This window comes from Aethalodelphis obliquidens, unplaced genomic scaffold, assembly GCF_003676395.1.
Source record: "Aethalodelphis obliquidens isolate GAN/ISIS:26980383/991018 unplaced genomic scaffold, ASM367639v1 scaffold33, whole genome shotgun sequence".
Classification (NCBI taxonomy): domain Eukaryota; kingdom Metazoa; phylum Chordata; class Mammalia; order Artiodactyla; family Delphinidae; genus Aethalodelphis; species Aethalodelphis obliquidens.
In genome coordinates, this window is record NW_020837977.1 from 6,024,272 (window position 1) to 6,042,413 (window position 18,142).

Genomic DNA, 18,142 nt, shown 5'->3' on the forward strand with positions numbered 1-18,142 from the left:
TGCAACAACATAAAGGAAGTAGTGGCATGTTGGTGCTGTCACATACTGTTGTCATACAGCAGATCCCAATAACGAACGTGTTTTCTCTAATGGATTATTTGTTAGCTCTGTTTCTCACTACGTCTTACTCTACTGTTAGTGGTCACCAAGCAAGCTAAAATCTGTCTTGGAAAGGTTTGGAGGTAGATGTGTAGGTAGATAGGTTGTCAGACAGATAATGGACAGACAGACATGTGCTTGTAAATTCCTATTGTTGTGTAGACAAAAATATTTTAGCTGCCTGTATCTACACTGCACAGAAAAAGAGCTACAGTGCTATAAACTTACTCATGCTTACTCCATTCTGGACACTATGCTAGGCATTGAGGAGAAGAGATGAAATATATTCACTGCCCTCAAAGAGCCACGATGGGAGGTGAAGATAGAAAAGCAAGAAAACAGTTAGAGGGCTTCCCTGGTGGCGCAGTGGTTGAGCGTCCGCCTGCCGATGCAGGGCACACGGGTTCGTGCCCCGGTCTGGGAAGATCCCATATGCCTCAGAGCGGCTGGGCCCGTGAGCCATGGCCGCTGGGCCTGCGCGTCTGGAGCCTGCGCTCCGCAACGGAAGGGGCTGCAACAATGAGAGGCCCGCATACCGGAAAAAAAAAAAAAAAACACACACAAAAACAAAAAGAAAACAGTTAGAGCACAGTATATCTCCACAGTGACAGAGACACATAAGGATCTTAATAGAGTCCAAAGGCAGGGTGGCTAACCCAGCCTGGGAGAGAGGTGGCAAGGCAGAGAGGACAGGAGATATGACTTCCCCATGACGTAACGTTTGGTGTGAGAGAGCATGGCATTTAGGAACAGTTTGCGTAGATATAAAGCTCAGAGCACATGTAGAGCAGTTGTGAGATAAAGAAGACAGAAAGGGAGACCGAAGCCGGATCATAAGAGGCTTTGTACACTCTGCTAAGGAAGTTGAATGTCATACTGAATGCCAAGGGTAATCACTAAGGAATGTTTAGCATTGCTATGGAGATGAATTGTATTGTGAAGTCAGAGGTGTCAGTAAGATAGGTTAGGAATCACCAGGGTTCATCTGTAGGAACAGAATACGGGGGGCAGATGGGATAGCTCTTAAGAAAGTCGTCTAGAGAGCATGGGAGAAGAGATTGGATGTAATGGGCTGGGAAACAAGAATCTCACTTTCCGGCCTGAACAATAAGGTAGAGATAGAAAACCCAGGACAACTAGCTGGCTTTGGAAGGAAGACGCTGAATTCGATTTTGAGATGTTGAATTTGAAGTGTGTGTTGGACATCAGGCGAACTACAGCAAGCAGCAGTGTACGCGGGTCTGAAGCTCAGAAGAGAGAATTGAGCTTGAAGTCATCACCCATAAAATTGGTTACGATTTCTCAGGAAGAATGTATTGAATGATAAACATTATCTCAGAGCAGGGATCTCTGTGAGATTTTTGTCTGGAAACACAGAATCTAAATGTTTGTTGATTCCCTGTTCAGAAACTTAAATAACCTATGTAAAGCAAAAGTGATAATTGACCTAGCAAACTGATAATTGACCTGCCTGTGAAACTATCTTCCTCGTTTTACCATAGTCTCTTTTTTGATTATTTTTTATTGAGGTATAATTGACTTACAATAATATGTAAGTTTCAGGTGTACAACATAGTGATTCACAGTTTTAAAGGTTATATTCCATTTATCGTTATTATAAAATATTGGCTTTATTCTGTGGATGAAGCCACTGGGAGGCAGCGTGGTCTGAGGAACGAGCGAACACTTCTTTGGAAGTGACGCAAGTTCAGGTCTCGCTTGAAACTAATGCTCGACCTTCACCCATCCACCCCGGCAAGCGTCAGAGGTGGCCCAGGGGTACAGTGCAGTTAGGAGAGAGGGTCATCTGGAGCCCCAGCCAATGCCTGGTGCATGGCGCTGGGCCTCAGTATTCAGGGGTGCCTTTCTTTCTTGCCAAATAGAAATGCCACTTCAGCTTTCACGTAATTGGCCGATGGCTGTCAGTTTATTTAAAAATCCTGAGAAATTGACCTGTTGGTGTCACCTATGACAGACTTTCTGTTTAGATTCTTCCTTTTGACAGGTGCTCAGTAATCTTCAATCTGGGAGATTTTACCCGCTTACCTTCATAGGAAGTTTGCTTAGTAGAGAAAAAAATTCTTTTTTTAAAAAAAAAAAATTGATGAGTGCAAGAGAAAGCCTGTAACTTCAACTTCCCCAAAATGTGCTTAAGTTGTGGTCCCTGGAGTCTTCTCCCGTTTCGGGGCAGTTACAATAGAGCCTCTATCTGGGCTCAGCCAGGCCAGTACGCTAACAGCATTTCTAAGTAAAAACTTTCTCAATCCTGGATTCTTCTTGCTGCTAATTGTGCGCGACTCCTTTGTAAGGCAGGTAGAGTGCCGGGGCAGGCGGAGAGGATGCCGTTTCTGATCAACAGTATTTGGTGATTTTGTTTGTCTCTTTGAAAATAATGGCCGAAGAAGTATCTTCTAGTATTGGTGTTTTGTCAAAAAGTTAAAGGGACCTCTTAGATCCAAGATACCATCCCTTTTAATTGGTGGGAATTGTTTGTTTTAAACACATACTAATGCAGTCCCCCTGGACTTGCAGATAAGATGTTTCTACTAAGCAAAAAGTAAGTAGCTTGGAACATTAGCAGTTGAAAGATAGTATTTAGCATGTATATAATAAGAACATGTAGAGATGCGGCGAAATACTATTTTCTCTTTTAAAGTAGTAATTATAACCTTTACTTTCTTTAAAATATAAGGAAAATTACTTGAATTCAAAATGACAGAAATGAATAATTCACTCTACTTTCAGTCACATACCTGTTCAAATGGTCGTAAGCAGAAGTCATACCCCATAATTGGCCAAGGCCTGAAGGAAATTGACAAGGGCTTTTCCAAAATCCAGGAGAAAATTTTTAAACTTTATATTTGAGTTAAGAAACAAATGAATTTTGTAAAACGTTTTAGGGATGATAGTAAACAAGATGAAAGTCATGTTCTCAAGGTGCTTAAAGTCACGTAAGCTCAGAGTAAGGAGTGCTCAGAAAGATGAGGGTGACTGTTGAAACTGTCACAAAGGATTAACTGGAATAAACAGAGCTGTGTGGGGTGGGCTTTAGAGAAGGATGTTCTAAGCAGAAGGTATATAGTGAACAAGGCTCAGAGATTTGAGTGATTAAAAATATCACGTAAGGAAAAGTATAATGTAGCCTAAAGAGATAAATGAATGTCATGAATCTGTCTAAGCTTGTTCACCAGCGTGGTCCTTCACTTCAACATTTATCAAGTGATGACTGTTCTATGCACAAAAATGCTTAAATATTAATTGTTAATGAGTAATTAATTTAATTAATAATTAAATATTAATTATTTTAGATGCTTAAAATGGAATTGGAAGGAAGATTGACAGTTGTTGCCCTACTTAAATATTAGGGAATTAAGAAAATATTAGAAACTACCAGCCATCGCTTGGTTAAAAGAAATATGAGACATGCATAACGTGGAATAGTATACAGCAATTTAAAAGATAATACAGATGATTAATTGATATTAAAAGATGTTTATTCCATATTGTTGAGTGGAGGGGAAAGTAGCTACAAAACGTGTATCTGGTTCTCCCGGCTTTTTGGGTGTGTATCCCGCGCCAAAATTTAAGCTCTACGAAAAACGTGAAGAACGATGGATAATTGAGTGAGTAGGACCAGGAAGAACAATGGAAGAATTTTAAGACTGGCTCCTTCTGAGGGATGGAATTGAAGTTTATTTGTTTTATATATTTTTGTGTTTTGCCTGCGTTCTCTACATGAATATGTATCTTTTGTAATCAGATAAAATAATAAATTTATTTTCATAAAACTACTAAATTTTTAACACCTCAGTGACAAAATGCAGTAATGTTAGCAACTAATTTCTGGTTGGGTCGCCCCATTTTTTCATATTAAATTCTGGCAGCCAGGTAATCTGGAAGGTTTCCTTCAGTATCGTCCATGTGCTTGGTCCACACAGAAAAGGAACAGGCAGGAATAAGTTTCTACTTAGAATACAAATAGGGAGAAAAAGACCCATAAAAAGCTCTCTCTTCCTTCAAAGCATTTATTACCTGGTGGGATACACAGATCTGTGTAAGCCTTCATTTCCTTATCCATCAAATATAGAGTTTAAGGGAGGATTGGGCATAGCGTGCAATGTACGTGCCTGACGCATAGTGTCTCTTAATGATTGTTGCTTCTGTTATCCAGACAGTGAGCTCCAGAGCATACATCAGGGTTGAGAAAGAAAAGAATCCATCAGTTTTATTGGTCAAATAATAATAATAATAAAATGCTTGCCAGAGGAATCTTGCCTTGACAGGAGAGAAAGGAGAGAGAAGACATTCCAGCAAGCAATAGACACAACCGTTATGTGGCGAAAGAGGGAAGTGGAGGGCAGGCTGATCGAGGCTGGCCTGAGAGGAGCGTGTGCCTCCTCCAGATGGGCTGTGAAGGAGAGACAGACAGCACTGGATAGGCAAGGTTAAGTCTCATGATTGAAGCCCTTGAATGCCCATTTGCATTGGAATATATAACGTATTTCTAATTTAATTTTTCCAAAGCATCTATTGATCACCTTCTGGTTAAAAGGCAGAGACGGACAGAAACAGAAGTGAAATGTATTACCTGCCCCCAAGAAGCTAATCCTCCCTAGTGGATTAACTGGAGGATTTCCACCAGCTCTCCCATCATATTTCCCGGGAGAGCAACACCTTCTTTGAGAAAACTATATCCGAAGGTGATTAATGCACAGGCTGGGTTGAAAGGAGAAGGGCGAGAAGCATGATGAATCCCACGTTCCATTCTTGTAGCTTTGTGAGAATTCTAGTTCCTTCTCTGAGAGAAAAATCATAGTGACACTCACTTATACCCTCTCTCTCCAGCCCCTCCCTGTGTTTATAAAGGCTTACTGGCATTTTCTGCATCTCGTTTATCTTCGTGTGCTTGGTGCCTGGTATATAAATAGGTGGTCAGTCATTATTAGTTGAATACATGACAAAATGAATGAAAGAATACAGAATGTGTGTCCTATATATTTTCTAAAGATATTTTTTCCAGAGGTAACATAGATCATATTAATGCTATATTAATGGTATATAATATACTGTTTTCCTGAATAATATATAAACAACCAAAACATAGTCTTTGTGGCTTGAAATATATAATTCATGGGAAAAGGGGTGGTTTTGTAGGGAGTGAGACTATGAGTATGAACAAGATTTTTCCTTAGTTTTCAGGCACTTGCCCCTCCCCCCTCCCCTACTGACACCCATTGGTTTGGGGCACACCAGAGCCCCCATGCTGGAGGAAACTTACCAGATAGGACAGTTCACACCAAAGTAATGGAGCTTAAGTCATTTACCCTTACCGGAAGTCTTTGTCTTATAAAAGAAGATTGAAAAGGGATGATTTCCACGGGTGGAATTTCAGACCCACTGATACTTGGAAGAGAGGAGAGAACTTTTTGAGTAAGAAAGTGGCCTCCTCTGAGGTCCTCACTCCCCCCATGAGGGGCTGACAGTGAGGGAAGGTGATGATGGAACCTTCCTGAAGCTCATGGGGAAACTTTTTTTTTTTAAGTGCCTATGTCCGTTTCTGCCTACTTTTCTCTCTGGAGTCAGCAATAATTATATGACAGAGGAAATCAGCCTGGAGAATTTTTATTCACTTATGAACTAAGGATGTTATTCCGAGCTACACATTCTTTTATACAAAACTGATTCTTTTTTACCATTATAAAGTCATCTGGCTATATGATAAAAGTTAACTAAAATTAATAAATTGATCTCTTTTAAAGTTTCAAATTTTACTCCTCACCCCTGCAAAAAAGAGTCACTTAAAAAATCAATTACATTGAAATATGTCCTTAAAAATTGTCCTGACATATGGTTTGCAGTTCAATAAAGAGGAACCGATAGACATGAACGGTAATAAACTGGAACTTCTGTTTGTCGCAAATATTGAATTTTAGAGTGAAAAATTATTTCAGAAAAAAAGAACTCTTATAATATGACCTGTTTAATTATTACAGCTTTAGTTCATTGGTTTATGTGTGATCAAAACAGAAATATTCCATGTAAATGAAAACATCTAGTTAAATGCTTTGTGAATATATTAGTATGTGATTAATTTTCTTCAAATGGCAGTGAAGGTTAAAAGAAAGTGATTACAGAAAAGTATAAAAGGTTTCCTGGTTTGGGTATGTTTCCGTGCTTCTAGCAGCAGGTTTGCAATAAAAAGAATGATTTTTATGAGAATATGGTTATTCACAGCAAGACTAGAGCTGGTGTCACTGTGAAAAATTCTTCTTTGGTAGATACTCTCAGCAGGAATAATAGATCTAAAAGAAAGGCAACAGGAATTACAAAGAACACTGTGGCCAATGACAAATTATGTTGGCAAAATGATGGGCAAACCCACTGAAAACGGAGAAATCAGTTCAGCAGTAAATCAATGTCTTATTCTTAAGAGTGGTCCTGACATTCCAAAGAATGACATTTATATTAGATATGTGCTGAGTTGTCCTTTTTTTTAAGACTCTGAATTATTATTTTGTACCTTGTCAGCCTGTAGTCTTTTATCTTACTACTTGATTTTAAGTTACATGATATAATTAAAAACATGTATGATCTTCTAATGAAAAGCTGTATAATACAATTTGACATATCAAACACTGATGCACTGCCCTATTTTTGTATTTGAAGGTATAAAACATTTTCACTGATTTCTCTGCAAATGTGTAAAATGCCATATCTTTTTGTATTAGCTGAATGATAAATGGAGCTGTGTATTTGGGCCAAAGCTTTTTATGTATAGTATCGCGTGGTAGGGGTATAGAATGCATTGAAATATAGTTTGTGCTGTTGCACAGAACATAACTTAAACAAAAAAAGATGGATCTTGTAGCATTAGATAGCAGGCATCCACTGTATACCTTTTCATTCACTCTGCTTTTTATTCACTTTATTTTTTTATTCATTGTATATTTTTTAAAAAGTAAAGAAAGTTATGTGTTGATATCATTTGATCAAATGTAATAATATGCCATAATTATCAATTAAATGAATCCACTACTTTTAGAGATACAGTGTTGAACGATTTTAAATAAGCCCATTTTATTTTAAAAGCTCATTTTCAATTCTTTCTGGCTTTCATTAGTAAGCCTTTCTTTTCCTCACCCTAAGGTGGAGGGTGTAAATAAAGACAAATATATTTAATATAACCATGAGGTAAAGAAGGTATTCATGGTTAGAAAGAAGGAACTCCAAGCAGAGTGAAACTGACATATTTATTAACACTGTACCACTCTCTAAGAAGGAACCAGCTTCATGTAATTCCTTTGGGATTCTTCGAGCAGCGTGCTGCAGTGGTATTGTCATGACATCTTACTTTTAATGAGCACATTTTTAAAGGAATTAATATTATAAGAAAATATTACAAATTTAAAAACACGCTCTCATCTTTTCTTTAATTATTGTTAATAAGAAGCTTGAGAGTCCTGTAATTTTTATTTAGTGATCTTAAATATTTAGTATAACTTCGTACATATACGAAAACGTAGCTTAAGCGCTTTATCTTTTGCCTTAATATGCCATCTCCAGGTACTTTCAGTAAAGATTTTATTCTCTAAATGTTTTATGAATATTCATCTAAACAGAATGAGATTGAAATAGTTAATATCTTGCCTTTGTTGAAACTGCTGTAATTCAAATCTTGGGTTTTGAATCCAGGTACCTAGGTCTCCTAGCTAAAGTAAACATGATTCTAGTAAAATATCTCTCTCGTTTATATAATCCCTACAGGGTATGGTAACATTAAATATATTAAAATACTGTTTTTCTAAGTAAGAAACAATAATTAAAAACAGCACATGTCTCCACAAGTTGCATCTTACTACCAGATCTTAAAAATAGATGTTAAAATTCCTCTTATCGGTTTCTGAGATTCAAAATTCTGTTTTTATTTTATGTTTTCCTACTGGCTTCTATAGTTGTGTCATCCTATTCCTATCAAAACAGATAGGGATATTTAAACATTGACTTAAAATACGCGTTGGCACGGACGCTGTGCCGAGTTTAAAGTGGGAATGTGGAGATAAATTTGTCCAGCTCTATTTTAATTCCTTAACTTGGTGTTTCCCAAACTGTCAAACAGAATGATCTCAAAAACTCCCTTTGTTCCTCATCTCCCGTGCCTTAGCCCTGGGTAATCTGCACCCTTTTCTTTTGCAAGGGAGCATTGTAGTGGGGTAGCACAGGCAATCGGCAGGTCACAAGGTGCACCCCAGACAGGCATGACAGGTCCTGCCGCTGAGCGCCAGAGTCACCGGGCTGCAACCCGGATACCCTTCTTTCCAGGTGGCCCGCGCTGCAGGCTTGCCGCCAGTCCATGGTGAGGGGCACAGGGACGCAGCAGTTCTATGGCTTCTCATTGCATCCATTTGAAAGTGCAGTGAGGGTTTGGACACACCTATAGAAAGCACACTACAAGCATATTATTCCCCATCAGTAAGTCTAAATACACAGCACGTTGATCGAACAGCCTCCTTTATAAAGCAAAAGAGCGAAATATGCAAGTAAAACCCTGGTTTCTGCAAATTTACTCTCAGACAGAATTTCTTTCTTTTTTTAATTGAAGTATATAATTGATTTACAATGTTGCGTTAGTTTCAGGTGTATAGCAAAGTGACTCAGTTATACATATATATATTTTTCAGATTCTTTTCCATTATAGGTTATTACAAGATATTGAATATAGTTCCCTGTGCTGTACAGTACAGACAGAATTTCTTAACCACCGAGCTCAAAGTGCTGACTCTAATTGTCAGCAAATTAGAAGCAGGATTCTTCACATCTTTGTCATTAATTAACTTGTTTGTTGACCACTCCTTCCCCCTACATAGAACTTCTGAATAACAGAAAATCTCTAGGGATGACCCATTTCACCTTATTTTTCCAACAAAGCTATGCAAATATCTAGGCAGTCAGGAGTTATTTCCAAAAGCCGCCATGGAAATCACTCCCTTAAAACCTGTGTCACTCAAATACTGGTCACCCCATAATGCCATCAGTACAATTTAGATTTTCTATGAGAAAGAGGATAGTGTGGGCAGATCCACAGGTGCGGGGTTGGGGGGGGGTCTTTTTTTTTTTTTTTAAACATTTTCAAGCACTGCTGATCACTTGTTAAAGCTTTCAGACAATTTGTATGAGTTGTCTCTAAAGTACTAGAAATACTCCTGTACTCTGTATAATTAAACATTTTCATGTTTAGGAATAAAAGGAAAACTTCCTAGTAACTTGTAGATGTCTAAGGTATCAGGCAAGTATCTGTATTGTTGGGGGGTCGGTCAGAGCAGTGGATGTAACTGCTTGATGACAGACGTGGGGAGAGAGAACCCAGCCGTCCTTTCCTTGGCCTTCACCAACTCCAGGGGGTCTCAGTAGGTTCGCTGATGTAGACAATGAAAATAGCTCGTTCTCCGGTGACTCTTTCTTCCTTCCTTCTTTACTTTGTAAAGAAAGTTATTGATACAATTAGTCGGCAGTAAGGTGTCCGTTTCCTCATGGTAAATTTGGGAAATGGAGCAAATACCGCTTCAGTCAGCAGAATCAGGGCTTCTGTAACTCAACTTCTCCAAAGACGTGTTTGTAAGAATTTTATATTGTTCCCTTTCATAACATGCAGGCTGCCTCAAAGTCTTCTAAGTGTCTCTGTTTATTCAAAGCCTGCAGGTTTATTTGGAGTTTATGTTTCTAGTGTCGGATTCAGGGGTATAAACGCCTCAACATCCTGGCGATGACGTCACTGTGCTTGGCACAGATAATAGGACCCATTGTAACTGTCTTAATTCTTTTTATTAATTTTCCTAAATGAATGTGAATGGTATGGTGTATTTTTACATAATTATGGCACAAGTGAAAGGCTTGGGGGGAAAAGTCCAACCACTACGGTATCAAAGCAGAATAAATATTTGCAGAAAAATTCTGCCATAACTTAATATTTTGCATATGAGCCCCTGTACGAAATCGGAGTTATTCCCGGGGCTTGGTCCAAAAGAACATGTCTGTGGCCCGGCCCTGGAAGGCCAGAGATGATGACGGATCAGAAAAAGGTCAGCTTGAGTCGCAGTGCCAAAAATAATGACAGAAGGGACCAAAAAGGCAGAATAACAGTGCAACCAGAGTTCTGAGAGAGACTGTGCCTTTGCCGCCTGGCCATGAGACGGTACCCACGTGGCTTGCTTCCGCTCCCAACCTTCCCTCTCACCTCTGGGACCTGCTCACTAACTGCACAGAGTCCCTGTGCATCTCTAAGTCTAGACCTGGTATTCAGTTCTGCTTCATGCGTTGGCAGTTTTCCCCAGCCACGCATGTGAGCATTTTATAATCCAGCCCCACGAGTGCTGAGATGCCTGAGCTGAGGGCCGGGAGTAGCTGAAGCTTGCTAATTTTATTTACTTTACCGCTCTGTGAAGCACAAGCCATGGAACATAAAGGGAAGCCAGGCGAGGGTAAACTTTGGTCATTTGGTTTGTGGTGTTTATCTAAAGGATGCTCCTAGGAGGCTCTCAGGTAGAACAGAGCCTGTAGGCCAGCACCTGTAGGCTCAATCTCACGCCTCCCTGATCGTCGCCAACTGCCCTCATTCAAGTCTGCCGTGACTGTGGCCAAAATCCTTGTTCCTGGCTTCAAGGCTCCTATGAGGACATGTGTCAAAGTCACACTAACACCTACGCTCTCACTGCCTACCATTGTGCCCTGTCCCCTCCACCCCAGTTCCCATGATGGCTCTCCTTCCGGAAGTTTCTCTCTGGAGTGCTATTTGGAGGCATGGTGGAGAGATGAAAGGGCGGGGCTTGAACTGGAGAATGGAGGACTCACATGCCGAGCTCCGGGCTGGGAGAGGGGCTGTGGTGACAGACTCTGGACCCAGGTGGGTGTGGGGCAGACGAAGGGGAGGATGCATCCTGGAGCAGGGGTCCCCTAAATGTGAAATAACGGGCGAGGTGCCAGTGGCCCAGGTCGTGGCCACCTGTCTACACTATGTGAAATCCAGGGATCCCGGGAAGAAACAGTGAATGGGGGTCAAAGACCTGTATAAGTGTCTCAGCACTTAGGTTATTTAACTTTTCTGAATCTTCATTTATTTGCATCTGTAAAATGGGTTATAACATTAAATACTATTTTGTGTTCTACACAAATAACAGTAATTCAACTCAACAAGAAATAGGAGTCTGTATAAGAGAAACCGTGGGCCTGCCTCTGCAGGAACTCCACAGAAGTATAAGAAACGACTCAGAGTCGCTCGCCGTCACTTTGAGGGAAGGAGGAATACGCTCTTTGCGGGACACGAAGTGTCAACACGGGACACTTTGGTAACCAAATGTCAACGGATGGTGCTTTAGGACTTCTGAAAAGGGAGGGACTGAGCTCAGGATGGCAACAGCGGGCCAAATGCGTTAGCAATATCTAATTCGGTATTGTGAAATTTTCCTAGTGAAGGTTAATCACAACTGTGCCCAGCACTGGCCTGACTCTTCCTTGGAATCTCTTTGTGAGGTGTGGGTATATGTGAAAACTGGTTAACTAAAAATGTTAATTATATATTCCTTTAGGATTGACGTGACACAGAGCCTTTACGCAAAAATACTGATTTTGACATGCCTTTGGAAAGCCATGAACAACAAATAACTCTTTGCCCACCTCTTGATCCCTTTCCAGTCCCACATTAATTCTCACATCTATAATTTGGGGGGCAAAAGAAACTATGTCCAAGAACCTTCCCTCTCACCTCTGGGACCTGCTCACTAACTGTACAGAGTCCCTTTGCATCTCTAAGTCTAGGGTATTTCCTAGAGAGAAGGATGGCTTGCCCCAAAAGTGCCACCTTCCCCTACTCCACCCCACAGCCATTCAAAAGTAGAGGACCGGCGTTGACAGTCTGGGATCAAAAAGCTATGTTTTGTTTCTGTTACCGCAGCTTCAGCGATTGTGAACCACCTCTAGCTGTCCACCATGTATGTCTGTATTTGATTACTTTAATCACAAAAGCAACCAGAATTAACAGTGGGCCAGGCTGTCCCTCTCTGATCTAGCAAACTATAATTTCAGTTTTTCAGAGCTCTGCAACCCTCTTGGACTAAACAGAATTCCACCATTCAGCAAGAGGATAGTCCCTTGTTTTTATTTATTTATTTTTTGGGAAACATGTACATCTATACATTCTTTTTTTATACTCTTTTCCATTATGTTTGATCATAGGATATTCAATATAGTTCCCTGTGCTATACATTAGGACCTTGTTGTCTATCCATTCCAAACGTAAGTTTGTATCTACCAACCCAAACTCCCAATCCAGCCCTCTCCCTCCCCCTCCCCCAACCCTGGGCAACCACAAGTCTGTTCTCCATGTCTATGAGTCTGCCTCTGTTCATTTGTAGATAGGTTCATTTGTGCCATATTTTAGGTTCCACATATGAGTGATATCATATATTTGTCCTTCTCTTTCTGACTTCATTTAGTATGATAATCTCCAATTGCATTCATGTTGCTGCAAATGGCATTATTTCATTCTTTTTTATGGCTGAGTAGTATCCATTGTATATAGGTACCACACCTTCCTTATCCATTCATCTGTCGATGGACATTTAGGTTGTTTCCATGTTTTGGCTATTGTGAACAGTGCTGCTATGAACATAGGAGCGCATGTATCTTTTTGAATTATCGTATTGTCCAGGTATATTCCCAGGAGTGGGATTGCTGGATCATATGGTAGTTCTATTTTTAGTTTTCTGAGGAACCTCCATACTGTTCTCCATAGTGGCTGTACCAACTTAACATTCCCACCAACAGTGCAGGAGGGTTCCCTGTTCTCCAAGAGGATAGTCCTTTGGATTCCAGGGGGGTTCTGCAGCATTTACCACAAGTGTAATTAACTTAGCACATGTGTAGCTGGTTAAATTAACTTCTGGCCCTCCTGCTAAACTGTAGGTGCCTTGAGGGCAGGGACTGATAACTTGATGCTACTTCCAAGGCAGAGCCAGCTCCTCCGCTTGCCACCTGCCTGCCCATGTAACTCTTCCCCTCCTGCCTCAGGGCCTTTGAACGTGCTCTTTCCTTGGCCTGCAAAGCTCTTTCCCCAGATAGCACCACAGCCTTGCATATTCCCCTCGCCTGCTGTATTTTTTCTCCTTAGCACTTATTACTATCTGATTGTACATTTTGCATATTTTCTTGTTCGGGTGTCTCTCCCAACTAGAATGTTAGTTCCAAGATGGTAAGGATTTTTGTGTTAAGTGGTGTATCCTTAGCATCTAGAACAATACCCAGAACAGTCACCCCTTAATAAATAATCAGACACATGAATAAATAAATGATCACCTTTTAAATCCAAGCCATCCATTAGCCTGCTTGGATGGGTATTGAGTGCAAAGTCTGCCAGGAGTCCAGAAAATCACTACTCTGTGTCCCCAGGTGAGACCCCAAGCCTGACACCCATATATGCTAGGGGTCCCTTAGGCATCTCAAGTCTCAGTAGGACTGATTAATGCATGAAATATGCTCAATTGGCTGAGCTGGCAGTGGGAGCCCCCCGTGTGGATGCCACCCCAAGACTTGGATTCGGTAATGACATACTCCTTAAAATCCTATCACATACTTTTTGGAAGTTTATTTCAAAAGTACATTTTCAGCACATTCAGTCTTTTGGGAATAAAAACGTATTTTCTTGTGGAATTCTATATATCTGCACTCTGCGTATTAAGCATTAAATTAGGGCTTGTAGGGATATATTTTGGGACGTGAAAATACAGAAAGCTTCCATTATTGTCTTCTGTGTCTACCAGTGGGGGATTTAAACTTTGTTGCTGTTGTTGTTTCAGTGGGTGCAGAGCCCCCTCTGCTCCCTCCCTCAGTTACCGAATTGTCTCGGTTTATGACGAATTTGGAAACTAAAAGCAACCAAATTTGGAAAGCAAAAATGAAAACCTCAAATTAGGCTCTTAGGAAGACAAACAAAAAGCTAGATGGCTTCTGAAAAGTGGGAGAAGGGGAGCCTCATCCCCACAGAGGAGACAACTGCAGGATATCAGAATGTAGGGAACTGCAGTTTCTAATTTGAGGGTGAAGACACTTAGCACAAGTTCACATGTAACAGGGCTCTGCTGGGAAATGAAATGATCTTTCAGTATCTTAATGCTCTCCATTCTTTAAGGAATTAACGTTTTTCATAGGTAAGCATCAAAAGTAATATTATAGTTTCTCATTAAAATTTTTTTAAAATACATAGCTTGCTTCCCAAGACATTTATACCATTATTTGTAAACTCGTACAGAGACTCAGCGAGGATGCATCTTTAATACGTAGCTTATCAATTCCAAGTCTGTGCAACACAGTACTTGTCTATTGTTAAGTAAAATGAGCACCCATTCCAAAAACACATTTTACATAGACATTTTAACGATGTTTTAATTCCTAAAAGTGCTAACCAGGCTCTTTTAAAAAATGCTCTTGATGTTTTAAATCTATTTTGATTAAAATTGTTCTACAAAAATTCTCCAGCTAACGAGCGGGATTTCCTAGTCGCCACCACGCCAAACTTTGCTTTAATCAAATCACCGTGAAGTGAGTTTGGTTATCTGCAGTTTAAAAAGCTGGAAGCTGTTGACACTTAGCGCGAACCAAGATATTGAACAATACTTCAAATGAGGGCCTCAGCCTGGGAACAAAAAGTCTTAAGGAAAGCTGGCAGGAGAAAACAAATACAGGATGTGGATGGACAATAGCCACGGTAGAGTCATCAACAGTCATTAGAAGATAACGGCTGCTCTGTTAGTAATGGAGATTTTCAAGAGCATTAGCTTAAGAAAAGCCTCTTAACACCCTGTTTTTGCAAAGAATTCCTCCCACCCCTAGAGTTAACCAAGTAACTTTAGGTCACCGTTGATTCCTTGAATTAAATTCGCTTTAACATATCTTTTCCTCTTCTAATTTCTCAACTTCCTCCTCCTCTCAGTTCTCTCTCCCAAGAGAGAAAAATCCTCCACTGCGGCGCTAAGGCTTTAGGGGTTTTTGTTTGTTTGCGGGGAGTACACTTTTCTGCATTTGTTTGTCTTGTAACTAACCATGCACCCTAAAAGAGTAGTTTACCAACAGCGTAATTTTTGTATTTCTGGCTAGATAAATGGCTAGATAGCAGAAAGTCATGATTTAGTAATTCTTTAAACCCAGAATAAGTACGTTGTTGAAAAAACACAACTATCATTCATCTTTCACCCTCCGAATTATGTATAATGAATAACTCTGAGAAGTTTCCAAACATGTTTTGCAGGAATGACCTGTTTTTTTAAATGTTAAATTCACAGTCCTGCCTGTGAGGCCTCCTAGACTTTTATTCTTTTTTTTTTTTCTTATCTGGGGTTACGGACCTGGGAGAGCAGGGGAGGGTTACAAGGTCAAAGTCCTTTCCTCCTTGGAACTGGCTGCTTGCTGGGAGAGGGTTGCCTGGAAAATAGATGCTTTAGAAAGAAGAGGTTGGGGGGTCAGGATTTTAATTCTGTTAAGCAACAGCTGGTTTGAGTTTCTTTCCACTTCTATCTCCTGCTCCTTTCCTCACAAATCCATGGAGAGAAAAGAATTTGTTCAGAAGGAACCAGCAACATAAAAATACACCTTCTATTCCTGTGGTGCTTACCTATGGCATCTTGTTATACATTGGATGTGAAGCATTAGAGGGACAGATAGGCTAGATTCTATAAAATTAACTCTATAGGAAAGATAACCAGAGCTTTAGTCTGAAGAACATTTTTAAAATACAGGATGCACGCCTGAAAAATTCTTTTAAAATTTTTTTAACTAAAACTTTTAATGGAAATAAGTGTCAGAACGGCCTCTGGGGTACCTGGAGGCTGACTGCCAAGAGGAGAATCATAACTGAAAACATTAAAGCATGCCAAGTGTGTGTTACTCGTTTCTGGACTAGGGACCGTGTCTGTCTCCAAATTAGTTTGCCTTCATTTGTTCAACAAACGTTTACTGAGTGTCTGCTCTTCCCACAATGATGCTGGGGGCTGGGGACACAGCAGTAAGATGTGGGCGTGCTTATATGTGAGCAGGTGTATCAACGTGAACCCGTCCAACTGAGCTTTAACCCACAGTTACACTTCCTATTCTAAACACTTTACACATGGATTGGGATTTTAAAATCAGGTCTGTTCAACTCGTATTATTCTATAATCAACTCATCAATCCGATATTTAAAATGAATATGTAATAATAGTGAAACAGGTAAAAAAAGTTAAAAAGTTTTAAAAACAGTAAAAAAACACCTCGTGGTTTGATTATTTTTATTTAGGTTGTGAAGTCTCCCATGCTTTTTTCCTACACACGCACACACACACACACACACACACACACACAGAATAAAACTTGCATCTCTCAAATCAATGGCAAACCAGTAACAGATTTTCTAGTCTGGGCTCCTCCACACGCTGGCCTCAGGCTGTGTTGGTGTGTGGCTCGACAGCAATCAGAGGTCATAATTTCATTGGCAGTTAGCATCAGGTTTAATTTTTCTAGCATGTTAGATTTACCGAAATGTCTGGTTTCAGTTACGCTTCGGCATTGACTGAATCAGCTCGGAGCAGCACGATGTCTTCAGGTACCTGAGGTTTATGAAACACATATGCTAATTGTTTTCAATCAATCACTTTCCTTTCTAAACACAAAAATGTGTTTTCTGAACCTGAATAACAGTAGTCCTTAATGACATTGCTGGTTTCTTATATTGTAAAAAGACCCGAAGTAGGTAAAAATGTCAATTTAACTAGACTGCCACCTACTGATTGCCGTGGTTGGAAAACACTCCAATTACAGTGTTTGGGCTTTTTTTTTTAAAACAGGCTTGTGTGGATTTTCCCCCCTCCAAAAAATGTAGATAAATGTAGATGCTTTTTGAAAATTAACATGTATCATTTTCATTGCATTTTAGGAATGTGACCAAGTTCATATAGATGATGTCTCTTCGGATGACAATGGACAAGACCTAAGGTGAGCCCATGAATGGGAAGTGATGGGCTCCATGTTATAGCTTAATTGCTCAGCTTATTAAGATGAACTTTCTGTTTGGTTAACTTTGGGCTTTTCTTGCATCTAAATAGCACATATAACTTTGGAACAGATGGCTTTCCTGCTGCGGCAACCAGCGCTAATTTATGCTTGGCAACCGGTGTGCGTGGCGGCGTAGACTGGATGAGAAAGTTGGCCTTCCGTTACAGACGAGTAAAAGAGATCTACAATACCTACAAAAATAATGTTGGAGGCAAGTGACTATCACCAGTAGGTTACTGGGTTAGTTAAGATAGTCTTGATACGATGCTCAAAGTACCACACACTTTTACATCACACTTTTTTGGATAGAATAGCTTTTTTTGAGAGCCGTTTCATCTAACCAGTGATTATTCTGCTGTGACTGAGTGACAGAAGTAACAGACTAGCGCCAGCTGCCCTGGCCAGGCTAGTCTAGTCCTCGCTCCATTCCTTAGTAGTGGTGTGACCTGGAGTAAGTTTCTTGACCTCCTGCCTAAAGGACTTAAGACGAATCATAAAGCTCCTTCTACCGGGTAGATGTTTGCATTAGCTTGGATCTTTTGATTGTGGTTCAAAATGGCTTTGGTATGAAAAGGAACATATTGACCTAATGAAAAGTTTAGGTGGTGTTGGTTTCTGGCATGGCTAAATCCAGATGCTCAGATGATGCAATCAGTAATCTTTGGCCTGTAATTTCCTTTGGAAAATTACCGCCTCCCGAAAGGTGGCAAATGTGCCTACCAGTAGACCCAGGCTTATATGCTACCAGTCTAGCGCCTCCATGGGGTGGAAAGTGTCTTTCCCAATAGATTGAGCAAAAGTTCCAAAACAGCCTTTCACTGGCCAAGCTGAGGACATATGGCTATTCTGGGAGCCAGAGGGTAGGGTCTGCTCTGCTCAATCTTCATGGTTGGAGGAATGGGGGAGAGTAGGCTCCCCCAAAAGAAGAGATGACGTCTGTAGCCAGAAGAAGGATGCTAGGAGTGCAAAACCA

At 40.3% G+C, this 18,142-nt stretch overlaps 1 protein-coding gene across 1 annotated transcript in view; it reads left to right on the forward strand.

Annotated features, from left to right (window-relative positions):
- EYA1 (EYA transcriptional coactivator and phosphatase 1) overlaps positions 1-18,142 on the forward strand; it is a 160,678-nt gene that overhangs the window by 123,369 nt on the left and 19,167 nt on the right. Inside the window, exons 13-14 of the mRNA XM_027127924.1 lie at positions 17,051-17,109; positions 17,220-17,380. Of these exons, the coding sequence (XP_026983725.1) occupies positions 17,051-17,109; positions 17,220-17,380 (220 nt within the window). The remainder of the gene's footprint in view (positions 1-17,050; positions 17,110-17,219; positions 17,381-18,142) is intronic.